The sequence below is a fragment of the Schistocerca americana genome, chromosome X (assembly GCF_021461395.2).
Source record: "Schistocerca americana isolate TAMUIC-IGC-003095 chromosome X, iqSchAmer2.1, whole genome shotgun sequence".
Taxonomy (NCBI): Eukaryota; Metazoa; Arthropoda; class Insecta; order Orthoptera; family Acrididae; genus Schistocerca; species Schistocerca americana.
In genome coordinates, this window is record NC_060130.1 from 314,203,764 (window position 1) to 314,223,807 (window position 20,044).

Genomic DNA, 20,044 nt, shown 5'->3' on the forward strand with positions numbered 1-20,044 from the left:
AGAGCAGGCATACCTGATTTTGGCATTGCCCACATTTTGCTTCACTTATTTCTGCAGCTTCCTGTATTTATTTAATTGTTTTATTTTAAGGCCTTCATTGGACCACTCTAGGCAGTTATACAAAAGTTTATACAAGTTGTTGCTATTTAGTAATACAATACAGTTCAATAATAATTAATTAAGACAGTTCAGTAGTACACTGGTTATACAAGGATTATTATAATTTATTATTATATGAAGGGGTTTGGCTCTTCTGTCTGCCCAATACATCTTCATTCTGTCAGATATTTTCTTTGTTTCTTTGTTGTAGGTTACTCTTCTTGTAACCCCTTTATTGATCTTCGTTTTGCAGTCTGGTTTGTGTGTCTTGCAGTACTCTGGTTTTCTCTCTTTTGCTTTTCAGGTAATCTACTGTAATTTGGAGTTCTCTTATATCTTCTTTAATTTCTGTGATCCATTTAATGTAGCTCTTACTTTTCCACATTTTTTTCTGTTATTCCCTTACTAATTCTGTTTTCTGGTGTTCTCATCACATGTCCAAAGGATGAAATATGTTTCTTCCTGATTGTGTTCGTAACTGGTTTTATTTTCTTGTATATTGTTCCATCTGCCATGCCAATTTACTTCATATTGTTTATTTATGCATATCCTAATTATACTTCTTTCTATCTTTAGTCTTCTGTCAATTTCTGCTGTATTAGTTGTGTTGATGATGATTTCAGCTGTGTAAGTTATTTCTGGTTGTGTAACTTTTTTATATTGTTTTAATTTTGCATATATGGATAGATTTTGTTGTATATGTTTTTGGTAATGTAATTTGATTTCTTCAATTTTTAATTTTATTTTGCTTTGGTTTTTTTTTCTTTAAATTTTGTAAGTTATGCTTTCACCTAAATATTTAGCAACAATTTTTATGTTCTGTACTCCTATTTCAATTTTGTTTGCAAGTGGTCAGTCAGTTAGCATAACCTCTTTTTTTAATGATATTCTGAGGCAGATTTTCTGTGCTATTTCTTGTAGTGATTTAACTTGTTTCCTGGTTTCTTTAATGTTGTCAGCTAGGAGAACAAGATCAACATCATCAAGTCCCAAGCAGTTCAAACTTATGCCATTTTCAGCGCCTTCAATTCTTATGGTCTGTGGGTTATTCTAGTATCATTCTCTCATTATGTATTCCAGTGCACAGTTGAACAGTAATGGTGATAGACAGCCGTCTAGTCTTAGGCCTGTTTTTATAATGAATGGTTCAGAAATGTCTCTTCTAAATGTCACTTTTGATTTGGTGTTGGTAAGAGGAAGTCCTATTAATCTCATTAGTTTTGGATGGAACCTTAGAGTCCTTAAAATTTTTAATACTGATGGTGTACAGGAAGAGTCACATGCCTTCTTAAAGTCTACAACTTTGTTCCATTTCCTTTAGTATGTCATAATTAGTTTTAAACTAATGATCTGCTCTGCACAGCTTCTCTATGGTCCGAATCCTCCCTGGTATTACCTTAAATCCTGTTCTAGTTGCTCCTTAGGATCTTGGATAAAACCTTGTATGTGCAGTGCAGGAGAGAGATTCCTCTGCTGTCTGTAGTTGTACGGATCGCTCTTATCCCCCTTCATGCGTAGTGGATGGATGATAGAGGAGGTATTCACTATGTCACATTAATATTTCCACATTTCAACAAAAACCTGATCTTCTCCACATCCCCCCCTCCTCCTCCTCCTCCTCTTCCTCTTGCCCCCCCCTCCCCCCCCCCCCTTTGGAAAGTTGGGGAATCTGATTTGTTCGGTCCAGTTTTAATTGGGATTTTTTCATTGATTTGTAAGAGTTCTTTGGATCCTTCACAATTCAGCAATTTTAGAATGCTTTTGCTATGATTTCAGAATTATTTTTATTTTTTACTGCGTGCCATTCTTCCATCTTCATGTTCCAGTATTAATGTAAGGGGCTCATACTGTTGTAGTTGTTTCCCAAAGATTTTATGGTAGTTCCTGGAATTGGTTTCGTGATAATAATTGTCTTGAACTGTGATGTTCTAGATGTAAGGTTATGTTCTCTGCAGAGTTCTACAAGTCTTTGACCATTCTTGATTGGAAAGTTATGTGGAATCCAATTTTTCAAATATATCTTTATATTTCCTTAGTTTTCCTAGCTGGGTGTTGAAGTCTCCCAATAAGATTTTTACATTCCTTTTACTTATTCTGTTCACAGTTTGTTTGAGAAGATCCCAAAATTTATCTGTCTCTTCCTTTCTTTTTGTTAGACAGTTTTGTTCATTTGTAGGAGCATGAGCTTTTATCATTGTGAAGCTTTTATTCATTGTTTTAAAAGTCAGAGTTTACAATTCTGGGTGATTTTGAATCTATTATGTTTATGTTCACTATAAATCATGTTCAAAATTGGTCATACTGCTTCTTAATGCTCTGTCCTAGTTTCCCATTTTAAATTCTCTACCCTTATGACTTGAAGTGGCCTGTATTGTGTTTCTCATTTCTTGGAGCCCTGCTGTTAAAATTTTTTGTTTATTTAATTCATCTGTGAAATTCTTGAGTTTCTGGTCTCAAGTACCGAGCTTATGTTGTGTGTTGATATGTAATTTATGTGCTTATGTTGAATCTTCTTTTGCATGCCAGTGTGTGTTTGGGTGAGTGCAAATGCTCCACTTCATTGCTGTCTTCTACTTTTTACAACTACAATTGTTAACTGCAAAGGGCGTGTTCCTGTATACTTCACAAAGTTCAGGTGTTGGATTTCACTTTTTTTTTTTCGGAGCGTCTTGTATATTCTTTATTTGTTAGAGTTTTGTTCTCAGCCATGTAGCAGGAGAACCCTTTACTTTGACTGAAAATTTAGGGATGTGTTTGTCTTACAGTACTGTAAGTCTGCGACTTAATTCCTGGACATTACAGTCTAATGTCAGCTCATTTCTTATATCTTGCCTTGGAATATCTGAACCGTTCTTTCATAGGATATCACATTTTAATTTTCTATATGTGATTGCATACGATTTTTTTTGTGGCAGTGCACATGGAATGCATTAAGAACATCACATCATGGGCAGCAAAGCCAGAAGCAGATGTCTGACTTGTGTGAATTTCTTGTAGTTTTCATTGCTGTTATGTATGTTAAGATGCGGCTGTGTGGCAAGTGATGGTTAGGCTCCAGAGCCATAATAATCATATTGTTAAATTGAAATAATCTCCTTAAGTTATTTGCTGAGTGAGATTTGAGTTGCAGGCCTCTGTTTGGGTGGAACTGGGTGGCCAGTAGAAACATCTGGTAGTAACTTAATTTCACCTAGAGTGGTTAGTCGTGACCTGATAACTTTGCAGTCACCTTCAATTTTGACCTCAATAGACACAATATTTTTGTCAATTGTAATGAATACACCCCATCCTGTGGCATTTAACCTGTCTTTTTCATATATGATCCATGTCTTGTTAAGGTTTCGGAGCTTTCTACTTCAGGTTTCATGAAGCTCTCAGTTCTGAGTTTATTTTGAATGTGACAGCTTTGCTGGAGGCCATCTAATTCAGGGAGTATGTTAGGACTGCTGTGAAAATTTATTGTTAAAATATTGACATTCAAAGTGTCTTTAATTTGCACTACCAGACTTGTTAAAATCAGAAACATTAGGTACCAGAAAACACAGAGATTTTCTCTGATACCAGTTCACTGCACACTGATAGAAAGAAAATGTTAGTATGGCTGCTAATGTTTACACAAATGAGAGACTCGCTCCAAAACTTCTGCCAAGCAAGAACTTTTGCACTGAGCTGAGACAGATGATTGTGTACATATTAGACAGTGCAGAAGATCCTCCATGTTCAAAGACTGTTGAGTCCTCTCTTAGAAATAGCCTACCACTTCATGGTACATCCTCTGTCTCTGTATAAGCATCACAACCTTACAAGCTTTTCAACTTTCGATCGACCTTGTATACTGGCAAATCCTTTCCACATACAATGAATAGTTAACCAACAATTTCCTTCATCAGTATCTCTTTAAATGCAAAAACTAAACTATACTATGAGTTTCACATTATTAAACACTGCCATCATGGGTGTGTGCAGTAGTGTATCTCATTGCGTTTTTGTGGTATGTAAAATGTGAAAGTATTCCCACAACATATATAGGTAGTGGTTCAGTCTTCATGGCAGCCCTTATTACATTTCATAATTTTATCTGAAATGCAATTAACAGTGTGTAAAGATAAAAATTTTCAAATTGTAATGGGACTAACAAGAATTTTGGTGAGGATTTGTAGTCAGAATAGTTTAATAGTCACTCATTCCATTAAAATATTAATCTCTAAATTTTTTCATTGTTTCCTGATCTCATTCCTAATAGTTTATGGAGCACTGTTCAGAAGTGCTAGTAACTGATCATATAGTTGTAATAAATTTTTCCCTTGAGAATTACTAATACTTGCATATTACATTACACAACAACCTTTTCCCCAGGAGCAACTAAGAAGCTGTTATATTTCTTTCTTTCTTTAATTTGTGTTTAAATTTTGAAATTCATATCTATTTGAAGTAGAGCAATATCAAATACACTCCTGGAAATGGAAAAAAGAACACATTGACACCGGTGTGTCAGACCCACCATACTTGCTCCGGACACTGCGAGAGGGCTGTACAAGCAATGATCACACACACGGCACAGCGGACACACCAGGAACCGCGGTGTTGGCCGTCGAATGGCGCTAGCTGCGCAGCATTTGTGCACCGCCGCCGTCAGTGTCAGCCAGTTTACCGTGGCATACGGAGCTCCATCGCAGTCTTTAACACTGGTAGCATGCCGCGACAGCGTGGACGTGAACCGTATGTGCAGTTGACGGACTTTGAGCGAGGGCGTATAGTGGGCATGCGGGAGGCCGGGTGGACGTACCGCCGAATTGCTCAACACGTGGGGCGTGAGGTCTCCACAGTACATCGATGTTGTCGCCAGTGGTCGGCGGAAGGTGCACGTGCCCGTCGACCTGGAACCGGACCGCAGCGACGCACGGATGCACGCCAAGACCGTAGGATCCTACGCAGTGCCGTAGGGGACCGCACCGCCACTTCCCAGCAAATTAGGGACACTGTTGCTCCTGGGGTATCGGCGAGGACCATTCGCAACCGTCTCCATGAAGCTGGGCTGCGGTCCCGCACACCGTTAGGCCGTCTTCCGCTCACGCCCCAACATCGTGCAGCCCGCCTCCAGTGGTGTCGCGACAGGCGTGAATGGAGGGACGAATGGAGACGTGTCGTCTTCAGCGATGAGAGTCGCTTCTGCCTTGGTGCCAATGATGGTCGTATGCGTGTTTGGCGCCGTGCAGGTGAGCGCCACAATCAGGACTGCATACGACCGAGGCACACAGGGCCAACACCCGGCATCATGGTGTGGGGAGCGATCTCCTACACTGGCCGTACACCACTGGTGATCGTCGAGGGGACACTGAATAGTGCACGGTACATCCAAACCGTCATCGAACCCATCGTTCTACCATTCCTAGACCGGCAAGGGAACTTGCTGTTCCAACAGGACAATGCACGTCCGCATGTATCCTGTGCCACCCAACGTGCTCTAGAAGGTGTAAGTCAACTACCCTGGCCAGCAAGATCTCCGGATCTGTCCCCCATTGAGCATGTTTGGGACTGGATGAAGCGTCGTCTCACGCGGTCTGCACGTCCAGCACGAACGCTGGTCCAACTGAGGCGCCAGGTGTAAATGGCATGGCAAGCCGTTCCACAGGACTACATCCAGCATCTCTACGATCGTCTCCATGGGAGAATAGCAGCCTGCATTGCTGCGAAAGGTTGATATACACTGTACTAGTGCCGACATTGTGCATGCTCTGTTGCCTGTGTCTATGTGCCTGTGGTTCTGTCAGTGTGATCATGTGATGTATCTGACCCCAGGAATGTGTCAATAAAGTTTCCCCTTCCTGGGACAATGAATTGACGGTGTTCTTATTTCAATTTCCAGGAGTGTATCTGGTGCCCATTCAGGATGACTGAAAGTGATCAGTAAAAAATTACCAGCACTTTTGAACAGTGCTCCATAATCCATTAGGAACAAAATCAGTATACACTGGGAAAAAAATTAGAGGTTAGTCTCTTAGTACAATGATTGACTATTAAGTTATTCTGACTACAAATATTCACAAAAATTCTTGTTAGTCTCATTACAAATTGAAAATTTTTATCATTACACACAGTTAATTGCATTTCAGATACATTATGAAATGTAATGAAGGCTGCCATGAAGTCTGAATCATTATATATATAGTGGTAATTCTTTCACGTTTCATATACCATGAAAGTGCAACGAGATACACCACTGTATTCACCCATCATGGCATTGTTTAGTAATGTGAAAGTCGTACAATAATTTCTAACAAAGAAATTTACATCAGTTTCTTCCATCTCAGCATTTCTACTCAGTAACTACTCCCTTCTTCACTTTATTTTTGTTTTCTACATCTTTCACTATCTGACGTGTCTATTTTTCACCATACACCTTGCACTTAGCTTTTCACATTTATTAACTCATGCATGATGTCCTTGCAGTAATCTCTGTCTTTCATATTACCCTGTCTTCCACCTTTAAACTCTGAGGTGTTTAAATTTCATCCGGTGCAGTCTCCAACAATCAGTCTTTCCTTCTCATCTCGTCTGGTAAGTTTCCCCTGACCACAGTTCTGAGTAACTTTTCCAAAATCTACCCCTTTCCTAAACCTCTCCAGTCATTTTCCTTCACTCCTTTTCCTTCCCTTTCAACCCTTCTGCTGGAAGAAGGAGCCACTGGCTCTAAATGATTGCATAAGCATAATTTTCTTTAATGTGTGTGTGTGTGTGTGTGTGTGTGTGTGTGTGTGTGTGTGTGTGTTTTGTTTCCTGCCACTGCTTGCTGAGTAGACCATTTTATCTACCCAAATAGATCATGCTATAGTTTAGTTTTTGCATTGAAAGAGTTACTGGTTAAGGAAACTGCTGATTAACTGGTCATTGTACGTGGAAATAATTTGCAAGTATACAAGGTTGAGTGAAAGCTGAAGAGGTTATGGTGGTTATACAGAGACAGAGGATGTACCATGAAGTGATAGACTATTTCTGATAGATAAATCAACAGTCTTTGAACATGGGGAGTCTTCTTTGGTATCTAATATGTACATAATTATTTGTCCCAGCTCACATGGGGACACTTCTTTGGTGTCTAATATGTACATAATCATTTGTCCCAGCTCAATGCAAACATTCTTGCTTGACAAAAGTTATGGGATGAGTCTCTCATTTATTTTTTATTTTTCTGTCAGTATGCAATGAACTAGTATCAGTGACAATCTGTGTTTTCTTGTACATAATGTTTGTAATTTTAACATATTTGGTAGTGCAAATTAAAGACACTTTGAATGTCAATATTTTAAGAATAAATTTTCGAAGCAGTCCTAACATAGTCCCTGAATTAGGTGGCCTCCAGCAAAGCTCTCACTTTCAAAATAAACTCAGAACTGAAAGCTTGATGAAACCTGAAGTAGAAAGCTCCAAAACCCTAACAAGACATGGATCATATATGAAAAAGATGGATTAGATGCCACAGGATGGGGAGCATTTATTACAAGTGATAAAAATATTGTGTCTGTTGAGGTCAAAACTGAAGCTGACTGGATAGTTATCAGGACACGCCTAACCACCCTATGGCACATAAAGTTACTATCAGATAAAGTTACTACCTACTGGCCACCCAGTTCCACCTTAACAATTGTAATGTCATTAAAATAAAGTCTGAAAGTGTGGGACTACCCAGATCACCCAATAACAGTTCTCAACACATTTTCAAATGGTTCAAATGGCTCTGAGCACTATGCGACTTAAATTCTGAGGTCATCAGTCGCCTAGAACTTAGAACTACTTAAACCTAACTAACCTAAGGACATCACACACATCCATGCCCGAGGCAGGATTCGAACCTGCGACCGTACCGGTCGCTCGGCTCCAGACTGTAGCGCCTAGAACTGCACGGCCACTCCGGCTGGCAACACATTTTCCAAACTGTCTTGAGGTGCTAGTTTGACAATCTACACGACCTTATAGCTGCAAACAGTCCTGTCCTTATCGACAGTGTCAGTATAAAGACAGGATTTAGTGATCATGACATCATCATAGAAACAATGGTTTCTGAAGTTTATGAATTGATAAAGAAGGCTAGAATAGTTTCATGCTGGAAACAGATGATAAGCAATTTTTGGCATCCTACTTAGAAAATGAATGGGCATCATTTGGTTCCAGTATGATGGCATAAGGGAATTATGGGTAAAGTGTAAACTGATTGTAAGTCATACTCTGGAGAATTACGTCCCAAGTAACTGTATTTAGGATGGAAAAGATATACTGTGATTTCATTACAAAATACAGAAGACACTTAGGAAACAGAGGTTGTTGTGCTCTAGGTTCATAAATGAAAGCAGAATCTTGACAGGAAAAAGTTAACTGAAATTCATGTGACCTTAAAAAGATCAATGTGAAATGTGTTTTATTCATCTCATAATGTACACAATTTCAGAACATATGTCTGATGTACAAGAGACATGTCAAGGTTACAATTTGCTTATTTAAAACTTTCTCACACTTACAATAATACTTTGTGGAGAGTTTACTAACTTGAAATTTACATCTACTATAACTATCATAAATTTTCATTCCATTTTAGGGATCCAGCTCAAAGGATCACCTCGACATTCATGAAATCTTCCACATAGCAGTAGCATCATTCAATTAGAAAATCATGTAACTTGCTTTTTAAAATATTTATCTTCATATTCGTTATGTCACACTCTTTTATTGTGTTGTGAATTTTCATGGCTATATACCGAGGAGTCTGAGCACATAGTTTTAAGTGATGAGAGTTGAGAACAAATAACTTTCCAGGTCCAAACAGAATCCTAGTTTGGTTTTACAGAGAGTACTCTCTTTGGAATTGACTCCATACTTAGCTTACATTTAGGACAAATCATTTGCCCGCCAGCACTAAAAAAAAAAAAAAAAAAAAAGACTTGAATCCTGTATAAGAAGGGTAAAAGAATGGACCCACAGTGATCTGCTACAAAATTCTAGAGAATATTATGAGTTCAAATATAATAAATTTCTTTGCAGTAGAAAAGTTTCTGTCTACAAATCAACATGAATTTAGAAAACATCACTCTTGCAAAATTCAACTTGCCATTTTTATCACTCAAAATTTTGTCAGTCACATGTGGATGGCAACAGGCAAACTCTATATTAGTTAATTTCTGAAAAAGTTTGACACAGTGTCCTATGGTAGACTGTCAATGAAGATCTGAGCACATGGAATAACTTCTCGTAGATTTGTTAAGTAATAGAATCCAGTACATTGTCCTAGATGATGAGTGTTCATCAGAGACAAGGGTACATCAAACATGCCCCAGGAAAGTATGAAAGGACTGCTCTTGTTCTCTGACAGACAGAGTGAGCAGCAATCTCCTCCCGTTTGCTGATTATACTGTAGTGCACTGGAAAGTATCTGCATTGTGTGACTGTAGGTCGGTACAGATTGACTTTAGAGAGCATTTCTACTTGTTAATGCAGCTGAGTAGAGGCAAAAGAAATCCTGTAATGTTCAAATACAGTATTAGTGTGTGTTTCTTGGCACAGCCACGTTGATTAAATGTCTAGGCATAACACTAGAAAGTGATATGAAATGGAAATGACAAATGGTCAACTTTGACTTATTGGGAGAGTTCTAGGGAAGCATAATTCATGTGTAAAGGAGACCATGCACAGACCACTTGTGCATCTCATTCTTGAGCACTTCTCTAGTGTTTGAAATCATAAACAGGTCAAATTACAGGAAGAGCTCAAAGCAGTTCAAAGGCATGCTGCTAGATTTGCTATCAGTACGTTTGATCAACACAGGAATATTATGGAAGTGCTCCGTGAACTGAAATGAGAACCCCAGGAGGAAAGTCAATATCCTTTTTGAAAAACACTACTGAGAAAATGTAGAGAACCAGTATTTGCAGCTGACTGCAGAATGATTTTACTGCCACAAATACACATTTCATGTAAGGACTGTGAGGAAAAGATAAGAGAAATTAGGGCTCATACAGGAGCATATAGATAGCTTTTTTCCGCTTACCTTGTTTGTGAGTTGAACAAGAAAGGGAATGAGGAGCTGTCTCTAGATGTAGAAGTAGAAGAGGTGTCTTTTATTATAGGATTTTGTAATTGATTGAATGTACACCACACTGGGTGACAATCTATAACGACGTACACTTCTGTAAAATTTGGAAGAATGGAGGTCACACCTGGAAGCAAGAACACAGAAACTGACATTTATAGTTGCTCTATCTTGTGGAGAACTGTTGGTCTCACAGTTTTGATACAGAAATGAAAGAAAGTCATATAACTATTTGGGCTTATGTTTACAAGAATAGTTGTCAGATTACATTTATCTTAACAGATGATACAAAAAACACAGAGCAGTCCCATTCAGTATTATCAAGATCTGCTGACAAAGTTGTTTCAAGATGTCAAACTGAAGCTTTGCAGAAGGATAGCAAAAGGTGTTAGAAAATTTTGTGACTGTATTATCTTTTAAACTGCCCAAGTCACTAGGCCTCTCTGCCTTCCCCAGATTTGCAGAATCTACACAGTAGAAAACTGTGAGTCAGTGTAATAGAAGTAAACCTCTGTCAGTGGCTTTCTTCCCCTTACAGCTGTTAATTAAAATCATGTCTCCTGAGGTAGTGAGTAATAAAATCTTTCTTCTTTAATATAGTTCCTTACATGTTTCACAGATTTTACATGGGCACTGCTGATGTGCTGAACTGTCTATACAACATATTTCAAGTACTTTTTTTAAACAGTTCTTGCCATATGACCTTTATTATTTCACTGCAGTACATACAAGATAGCTTGTGGTATAAAAAATTGAGATATCAGTTGTTCCAAAATATGTCTTTTTAACATAATATTACTGATAACAGTATAATTAAAGCCAGAGTAATATTTTTTTTTTTTTTAAATGGTGTTTAAATGGTGTTCTGCTTATAATAAGAGATTTTTTTTTGTTTCAGATTCTGATGGAATACCCATTCCAAAGTGGAGATGTTTTCTGAAAGGGATAAGTGTTACACATGTAATGCTGACATTTGTGCCGGCTACATACACGGACCTGAAAAATCTCATGCTTTCAGGAGATATCTGGATGACCAAAGACACCTTGGCGGTAAACATCTGGAACAATGTAGATGAAAATTTACATTTGGAACTTGCCAGTGTTTCAAATAGTGAACAAAGGGTTAATGAGAAAGGAGCCATATATTCAAGTTTGGACAGGCTTAGCTCACTTGTAGATATTCCGCAAAAAGTAGCTGGTGGCTCCTCGGTCACAGCAACTACTCCAGCATCTTCATTGTCTCGTAGGTCATCATGTGATGCTTCACAAATCCATGGCAATATAGCTCATTTAAAACTTCAGGCTAGTGGAGAGTCATCTTGTGACTTTCTCAATGAAACACCGTTTCGTATACGAGCTAGTTCTCTGGATGCAGTAACAAAGCGAACAGTACGTGACATACCATATAAACTCTTCTTAAAAACAGGATCACTTACTGAAGATCTTGCTGCCACTGATGATTCGGTGCTAAGGAATAAGCATTCTGGTGGAGAGAACAGCAGTAGCTCAAAGATGGGTGTTTCATATCAACAGAAAACATTATTGCATAAGGCTGATGAGATACCATTGCTAAAAAGAAAATCGTCATTTAATTCAACTAGTGAAAAGAATCAGAGTAGTGCTGAGGAGCGAAAACCTGTATATGGTTCAGTTACATTGCCAGTCTATATGTATGACTGCTCACTCTCTGTTTTAATGGAAGCTCTAGTGTATAAAGAGTCTGCTAATAAAGCAGTTAAAGATATTTATGATGATCAGAGGCGTAAAATTGAAGCTGAACTGACAAGTGAATATCTTCCAAACTGTGAATTTGATATAAAGAGCAAGAAAACAGATGAAACTGGTTACAAACACTCCAATTCAGAATCAAAATCTGAAGACTCCGATTCTACTTTAGGTAACTTTATAATTCATTTTATCCTTCATAAGCACTCGAAATTTTGTTAATAATATGCCTTTTCTACACAGTAACGGTATCAAGTATGAATAGAATTAGATGTAAGAAATACTGTTCATAAATACTGAAAACTACAAACTAGTTCAGCAGTAGTTCTAAAGATGAAGCACTGACGTCAGAAATGTTGCAATCAACAATGGCTTTTTAAACAGAAAGCAAAGAGAAGAGAACATAGAAATGAGAGGAAACATTGTTGGAAGAAGATGAAGCCCAGGATACATATATCTAGTCATTATCCGATGAAAGCAAGTATCTTTGTTGTACAATACCAAAATTCATAGTGTTTCTTTGAACACTACTAGTGGCCTGATTTCGTTTTTTGCTACCCATCAATGCAGATTTGACAGTAACATTCCAAGCTGACAGTTAATCTGTGTCCAGTTTGGTATTGTTAACTATGCATCAAGTTGTCTTCGAGGACTAAAGGGAAAGATTTTATTTTTACAGTGAATGTTTTTTTGTTCTTTGATAAAATATGAGGGTTGTACCAAAAGTAAGGTTCCCAATGAGCTACAGCCTCAAGGGAAGGTGCTAGGCTAAATCTTATGACAGTGCCATGTGCAGTGATTCCCCCACTCTCGAGCCTGCCCGTTCGTTATTTGCTACGCCACTCAGTGTTGGCTTGGCACCCATCAGAGATGGAAGTGTTGATCGCCACTCCCACCAAGTGTGAGGTTCGAGCAGGAAGTTACCACCCATGCAGATTCGTCAGCAACTGACTGAGGCTTATGGCGAAGAGTGCATATCCATTTAGCACATCCGCGAATGGTGCAGGGCTTTTTCTCAGGGTTGCACGGAAGCTCACAATGAAGAACAGAGTGGAAGACCCACGGTTTCGGATGTGATTGTCCAGAAAATCAATAGTGAGCTGCTCAAAGATTGGAGGGTCACTGTCCGTGAACTTGTTGAATGCATTCCTGAAGCCTCTCACAGCACAATTGAAAGAACTTTAACAGAAGCATTGGGTTATCGCAAGGTGTGTGCTCACTGGGCCCATGGATGCTGACTGACGGACACAAGGAGCAACGCCTTGGCTGCACTTGCAAGTTTCTTCAACAGTGTGAGCTGGAAGGCAACAAGGAAAAGTTGTTGGACTCTATCGACATGGGAGATGGAATGTGGGTGTTTCATTTCAGCCCTGAAACAAAACATCAATCTCATCAGTGACATCACTCCAGTTCATTGCCACCAAAGAAATTCAAACAAATGCAGTTGGCAGGAATGGTTATGGCAACTGTGTTTTAGGATTGGAAGGGGTACTCCACATCGATTTCATGCAACTTGTGATGACAGTAAACTCATACAGATATTGTGAAACTTTGACCAAACTCCGGCAAGGAATCCAGAATCGCCAGAGAGGATGACTGAAGGAGGGAATAGTGCTTCTTCACGTCAATGCTCAACCCCAAGTCACTCGTCAAACATGAGCTTTTTAAGTAATTTGGGTGGACTGTTATGCCCCATCCCCCATACAGGCAGGACTTAGCCCCCAGCAATTATCACCTCTTCCCCAAGCTAAAGCAACTGTTAGGTGGCAAACACTTTAAGAGCAACGACGAAGTCTGAGCAGAGGTCACACGCTTCCTAAATGGGTTGGTGGGAGACTTCTTCGACTTAGAAACACAAAAGAAGCTAGAGCACTGTCTTCAAAAGTGTGTTGAAAAAATGGAGACTATGTTGAAAAATAGACAAAAGTGTAAGCTTTTCAACAATGTATAAAAAAAAAAAAAAAAACCATGGGAACCTTACTCTTGGTACAACCCTCGTAACTTACTTTTCAGTGTAATTTCCTTTTAAACTGTTAGCAAAACATACTTTATTTAACAAATCTCAAATGGGTGGATTCCATCCTGGATCAAAGTTCTAAACCATTTGCAAAAATGGTGTTTTATGTTTGTTAATGCTTCATTGTACTAAAAAAATTTTCCAGCCAAAAGCCAGTTTAAACATCCGAATGGGTGTAAGTCACAGGAAGTAAAATATGCTGCACATATTTAATGTTGCAACAATTGGTACTTCAAGTGCCTTAGTATTGTCAATGCTGAAGCACCTTAGTGAAAAAGCTGCATTGTCCTGATAGTAGATGAGATGACTTTTTTCCCCATGTTTGAAATCGAGACCCATTTCTCATGTGTTTCTCTGCAGCTGATTCAAAACACTTGCATAATATTTGTTTTTTTTTCTTTTTTCTTTGCACACCAATTAATAATGATAGTCCATTTTGCACCCTATAAAACATTGGACATTATCTTTCTGGGAGATGAAGTTGTGTTCTGTTTTTTTGCATGGCATTGGCTTGCACTCACTGCTGTGATTGCTGTTTCATTTGTGGTGTAATATGGTGGTCCCATCTATACTAATAAACTAGTGCTCAAGTGAATAGGATTCTAATTCAAATAGGTCAATACTGAGCAGTAGGTTTTTGCATTTGATTTTTACTAACATTCAGCAAGTGAAGCACCATCTTGCACTTGTATTGTCTTGTATGTTAACCGGGGGCCCAGAAACGATGGAGAGGCTCAGTCCCTGCCGCCGCCACAGTGGTCCACAACCCCACAACGACTACCGCAGTCCAATTCACCCCTCCGCCACCCCACACCGAATCACTCTTTCATGGTTATTGTGCAGTTTGGCCCCGGTGCCCCCCCCCCCCCCCCCCCCCCAAGGGAATGTCTCACACCAGACAAGTGTAACTGCTATTGATGGTGGTGTACGTGTACGTGGAGAACTTGTTTGCCCAGCAATCGCCAACATAGTGTAGCTGGGGCAGAATAATGGGAACCAGCCCGCATTCGCCGAGGCAGATGGAAAACCGCCTAAAAACCACCCACAGACTGGCCGGCTCACCGGACCTCGACACAAGTCCACTGGGCGAATATGTGCCAGGGACCAGGCAGCTCCTTCCCAATCCGGAAAGCTATGCGTTAGACCACACGGCTAACCGGGCAGGCTATCTTGCACTTAGTTATCACATTCTTAATTCTTCATGCAAAATGTATCATACTGTTTCTTTTGATCATAATGTTTGATTGTCACTGATTGGCCAATATCATATTATTCATTTTCTTGACATCGTCATTTGTGGTTGCAGTTTACACGTGTATCACTTCCAAGGAAAAAAAGGCAACATTTGAATTTAGCTGCCTGTTCCATTGCAGTTGAAAGTGAAGGAGCAGTCCCTGCATAAAATTTCACCAAATTTGAATGGCTCTCCAAAAAAGGAATGTTATAATGGCAGGGTATTCCAGTTTTTCGATTGGAATTAAAGTGACACAATACAATTACTTTAAAAAGCTACATAATCAAAACTGTTTTGTAAATGAAGCTGGCATATGACCTGCATGAGGCACCACACAGCCATGTAACAGAAACAAAATTCCATTTACATCAAAACCATCTCTTTGGCATTCCATGGACTTTTCACCACACCCTCATGACGAAAGACATATTCAGTGGATTTGCCACCAAGTGAGCCAGCCAAATGCAAGATTGTGAGTCAGGCTCCACTCTTGCCTGTTATGCACCAGTTCACCAGCAAGTTACTCATTTGTCTTTTTCTGTGTTTTCTTTGAAGGTTAATTCCTAAATTTCATGTATATTTTTTCTGTTTAAGAGGTGTAGGCTCATGTCTGTGTAACTGTGAAGTGTAGACTCAGGCAGTCTGTAGTGCAGTTGTTATTCATCAGTTTGTTCTGAAGAGCCAGCAACTGTTTGTTTCAGCTTAGCCAGTCAGTCAGGCTCCATCCCTTGCTTGTTATGCACAGTAGACCAGCAAATTACATATTTATCTTTTTCTGTGTTTACTTCATAGTTTACTTCTTAAATCCCAAGTGTATTTTAGAGGTGTAATCTCATGTTTATGTAACTGTAAAGTGTACATCCATGCCATTTGGAGCACTGTTGTCATTCCTTTTGAACGACCAATTACACAGCTCAGTAGGAGTTAGTCTCCATTGGTGACACATAAGGTGGGTAGCAAGATGCATATTTAGGTTTCTCTTCATGCCTTTATAGTTTACTTCTTAAGTTAGTCATGCTTGGGTGGGTAGGATGTGTGTGTGCTGTGTGCAGACATGGGAGGAAATGATCGTATTTTGTAAAAAGCTGAATGCACTTTAGGCTATGATCAGCTGTGTTGAGGCTGCTACTTTGGGTTGTAGCAGTGGTGGGGAATCTGGCGCATTGTGTGGGACACCTCAGGTGTCACTTGTTTTGCCTACGGGCCCTACTGCCCGTAGGACTTCCCAGTGTATCCAATGTAGTGGATATGCCCTAGCTGCAGGGTGAGCGGTGGTTGGTAAAGCATTTGCGTCACTTGGGGCTGAGGGTCACTGTGGAGTCTAGACATTTGGCCTTGCCCACTTACCTTGTGGATGGCAATTGGTCGCTGCTTCAACATGGTCTGAGCAGCCACATAGGTAGAGCAGTTTGCTAATTATCAAGAGCTCCAACACTAAGCACGTTATGGAGCCCCTTAAGAAAGTAGTATCAAGGGACAGAAAGAAAGCCAATGTGCACTCGGTTGTCTGCCAGGAGCCCTCATCCGAGATGTACCTTGCCTGTGGCTATCAAGCATGCAGGGTGCAGTCATCTGCAAGTTGTTGCTCATGTTAGCACCAGTGACACCTGTTGCTAGGGTTTTGAGGCCAACTTCAGTTCGTATGAGTGGCTGTTGAAAGTTATGAAGACTGCTCCCCTCCTGCGCAGGTTTCCATTAGAATTCACAATTTGCAGCATTCTTCCCAGAGTTAATCGGGGTCCTTTGGTTTGGAACCTAGTAGAGGGTCTGAACCAAAGACTCGTCAACTCTGTGGCGATCTTGACTGCAGATTTCTGGAGCTGCGATATTGAGTGATGGACTGTAGGACTTCCTTTGATAGTTTAGGGGTGCACTACGCAAAGGAAGCAGCGACTCGGGTAGCAGGATGCGTGTGGACTGCACATTGAGGTTTCTTTAGGCTAGGCAGTAATTCGATGTACTCTATTGAACAATCACTAGTCACCTCATAGGTAGCAAAATCAGAAATGTTCAGAGTGAAGATTCTTTGACTGTCAAAATTTTATTAGTAAATTGTCAAAGTATTCATAAAAAAAGTTACTGAATTTACTATCAAACAAGAAATTTGGTATGCTCAAACTATTCCCAGGACTGAAAGCTGACTGAAACCAGAAATAGAAAGCTCTGAAACATTTGACAAGTCATGGAAAGTATATCAGAAGCATAGATTTGATGCCACAGAAGGAAAAGTGTTCATTGCTATTCATAGAAATATTGTCTCTATTGAGGTCGAATTTGAGTTTGACTATAAAGCTATCTGGATGCATATAACAGGTCTACGTGAATTCAGTCTAATTGTTGGATGTTTTTACTGGTCACCCAGTTCTGCTGTGACAGTTTTAGAATCATTCAAAGAAAGTATACACTCAGTAGCATAGAAACACCCAGAATGTGCAATATTATTTGGAAATGACTTTAACCTACCGAGTACAGACTGGGATTTTTATGGACTTATTATAGGGGGTTACAGACTTTCTGCCTGGTGAAGTACTTTTGAACATATTTTCTGAAAACTGTCGCCAGGCGAAGTGGCCGTGCGGTTAAAGGCGCCGCAGTCTGGAACCGCAAGACCGCTACGGTTGCAGGTTCGAATCCTGCCTCGGGCATGGATGTTTGTGATGTCCTTAGGTTAGTTAGGTTTAACTAGTTCTGAGTTCTAGGGGACTAATGACCTCAGCAGTTGAGTCCCATAGTGCTCGGAGCCATTTGAATTTGAAAACTGTCTTGAATGGATAGTTAGACAACCCGGAAATATTTTAGACCTTGTAAGCATAAACAAGCCTAACCTTATCAACAGTGTCATTATTGAGACATGGATTAGTGATAATGATGCTAGAAAGAGCAGATAAACAGTTAGTATCTTACTTTAATAGTGAATAGACATAATTTAGCTGCAGTATGATGTACATATAATAATTATGGGCAAAGTTTAAACAGATTCTAAACTGCGCTCTCAGGAAAAATGTACTGAGTAAGTGGATTAAGGAAGAGGAAGACCCACTATGGTTTAATAACGTAATTCAGGAAATGCTGAGGAAGCAAAGACTGTTGCATCTTGGTTCAGAAGAGAAAGCACAAATGATGACAGGCAAAAGTTAGTAGAAATTCGTGCATCTGTACCAGGATCAATGCGCAGGGCATACAACAACTACAACTGTTATACCTTAGAAAAAGATCATGCCGAGAACGTGAGAAAGTTCTGGTCCTGTGTAAAATCACTAAGCAGCTTGAAGGCTGCTGTCCACCTGCGAGTGCACCAGAGGATATGTGCCTTTAAACTGGATATGGTGTGCTATAACTGAAAGTAAACGTAGTAGTCACCCTCCAGCTGGGCAAGCATGCATCCTAGAAAATTGCATGACTCCTTACTCTGTAGGGATTAGGTTGCATATTATCACCTTTGGTCCAGTCAACACAAATGCCAAATGGCATGCAGAATACTTTGCAATAAAATTGATGACTAAACACTTAAATGAAGTGCACAGATAAAGAATTAAAAATAATGATAAAAGATAAATTTACCTCATGGGATAAATAATGTTGGCAAAATGCACTGACTTGCAGTATTTGTTTCAAGTAAAGAACCCTTAAAGAAATCACGTATGAACTGTGCCCATATAATTCTATTACAAATAAGAGTTTCATAATTACTGATGAAAATAAATAAAATAATGAACAGCAAGCAAAGTGATTGGCAATGTTCCGTGCTCTATTTATAGTTAAAATTCGTACCGTAAATACACTGAGGTGACAAAAGACATTGAATAGTGATGCACAAATACAGTTGGCAGTAGTATCATGTACACAAGGTATGAAAGGACAGCGCATTGGTGGAGCTTTCATTTCTACTCAGCTGATTCATGTGAAAAGGTTTCCAATGTGATTATGGCTGCATGATGAGAATGAACAGACTTTGAACATGGATTGCTAGATGGAGCTAAATGCATGGGACACGCCATTCTGAAATCATTAGGGAATTTAATATTCCAAGATCCACAATGTCAAGAGTGTGCTGAGAAAGCCAAATTTCAGACATGGATAATGCAGTGGCTGACAGCCTTCACTTAACGATTGAGAGCAGTGGTGTTTGCGTTGTTGTGGTGCTGACAGACAAGCAACAATGCATGAAAGTACTGCAGAAATCATTGTGGGGCATATGACAGATGCATCTGTTTGGGCAGTGTGGTGAAATTTGTCATTAATGGGCTATGGCAGCAGATGACCGAAGTGAGTGCCTTTGCTAACAGCAAGACATTGCCTACAACACCTTTCCTGGACTCATGAGCATGTCAGTAGGACCCTAGATGACTGGAAAACCATGGCCTGGTCAGATGAGTCCTGATTTCAGTTGGTAAGAGCTGATACTTATGATTCAGATGTGCCGCAGACTCCATGAAACCGTGGACTCGGGTTGTCAACAGTGCACTGTGCAAGTTGGTGGTGGCTCCATAATGGTGTTGGCTGTGTTTATGTGGAATGGGCTGGTTCCTTTGGTCCAGCTGAACTGATCATTGACTGGACACGGTTATGTTCAGCTATTTGGAGACCATTTGCAGCCATTCATGGAATTCATGTTCCCAAACAACAGTGGAATTTTTATGAGTGACAATGTGCCATATCACTAGGCCACAACTATTTGTGATTGGTTTGAAGAACATTCGGGACCCATCGAACATTTCTTGGACATAATCAAGAGGTCAGTTCATACACAACATCCTGCACCAGTAACACTTTCACAATTGTGGATGTCTGTAGAGGCAGCCTGGCTTAATATTTCTGCCAGTGACTTCCAGTGACTTGTTGAGTCCATGCCTCATGAAGTTGCTGCATTATGCTTGGCAAAAGGAGGTGT

At 39.7% G+C, this 20,044-nt stretch overlaps 1 protein-coding gene across 1 annotated transcript in view; it reads left to right on the forward strand.

The window, feature by feature from the left end:
• The window catches only part of LOC124555989 (KICSTOR complex protein SZT2-like), a 332,080-nt gene that overhangs the window by 38,398 nt on the left and 273,638 nt on the right, over positions 1-20,044 (forward strand). Inside the window, exon 5 of the mRNA XM_047130034.1 lies at positions 11,076-12,074. Within this exon, the coding sequence (XP_046985990.1) occupies positions 11,076-12,074 (999 nt within the window). The remainder of the gene's footprint in view (positions 1-11,075; positions 12,075-20,044) is intronic.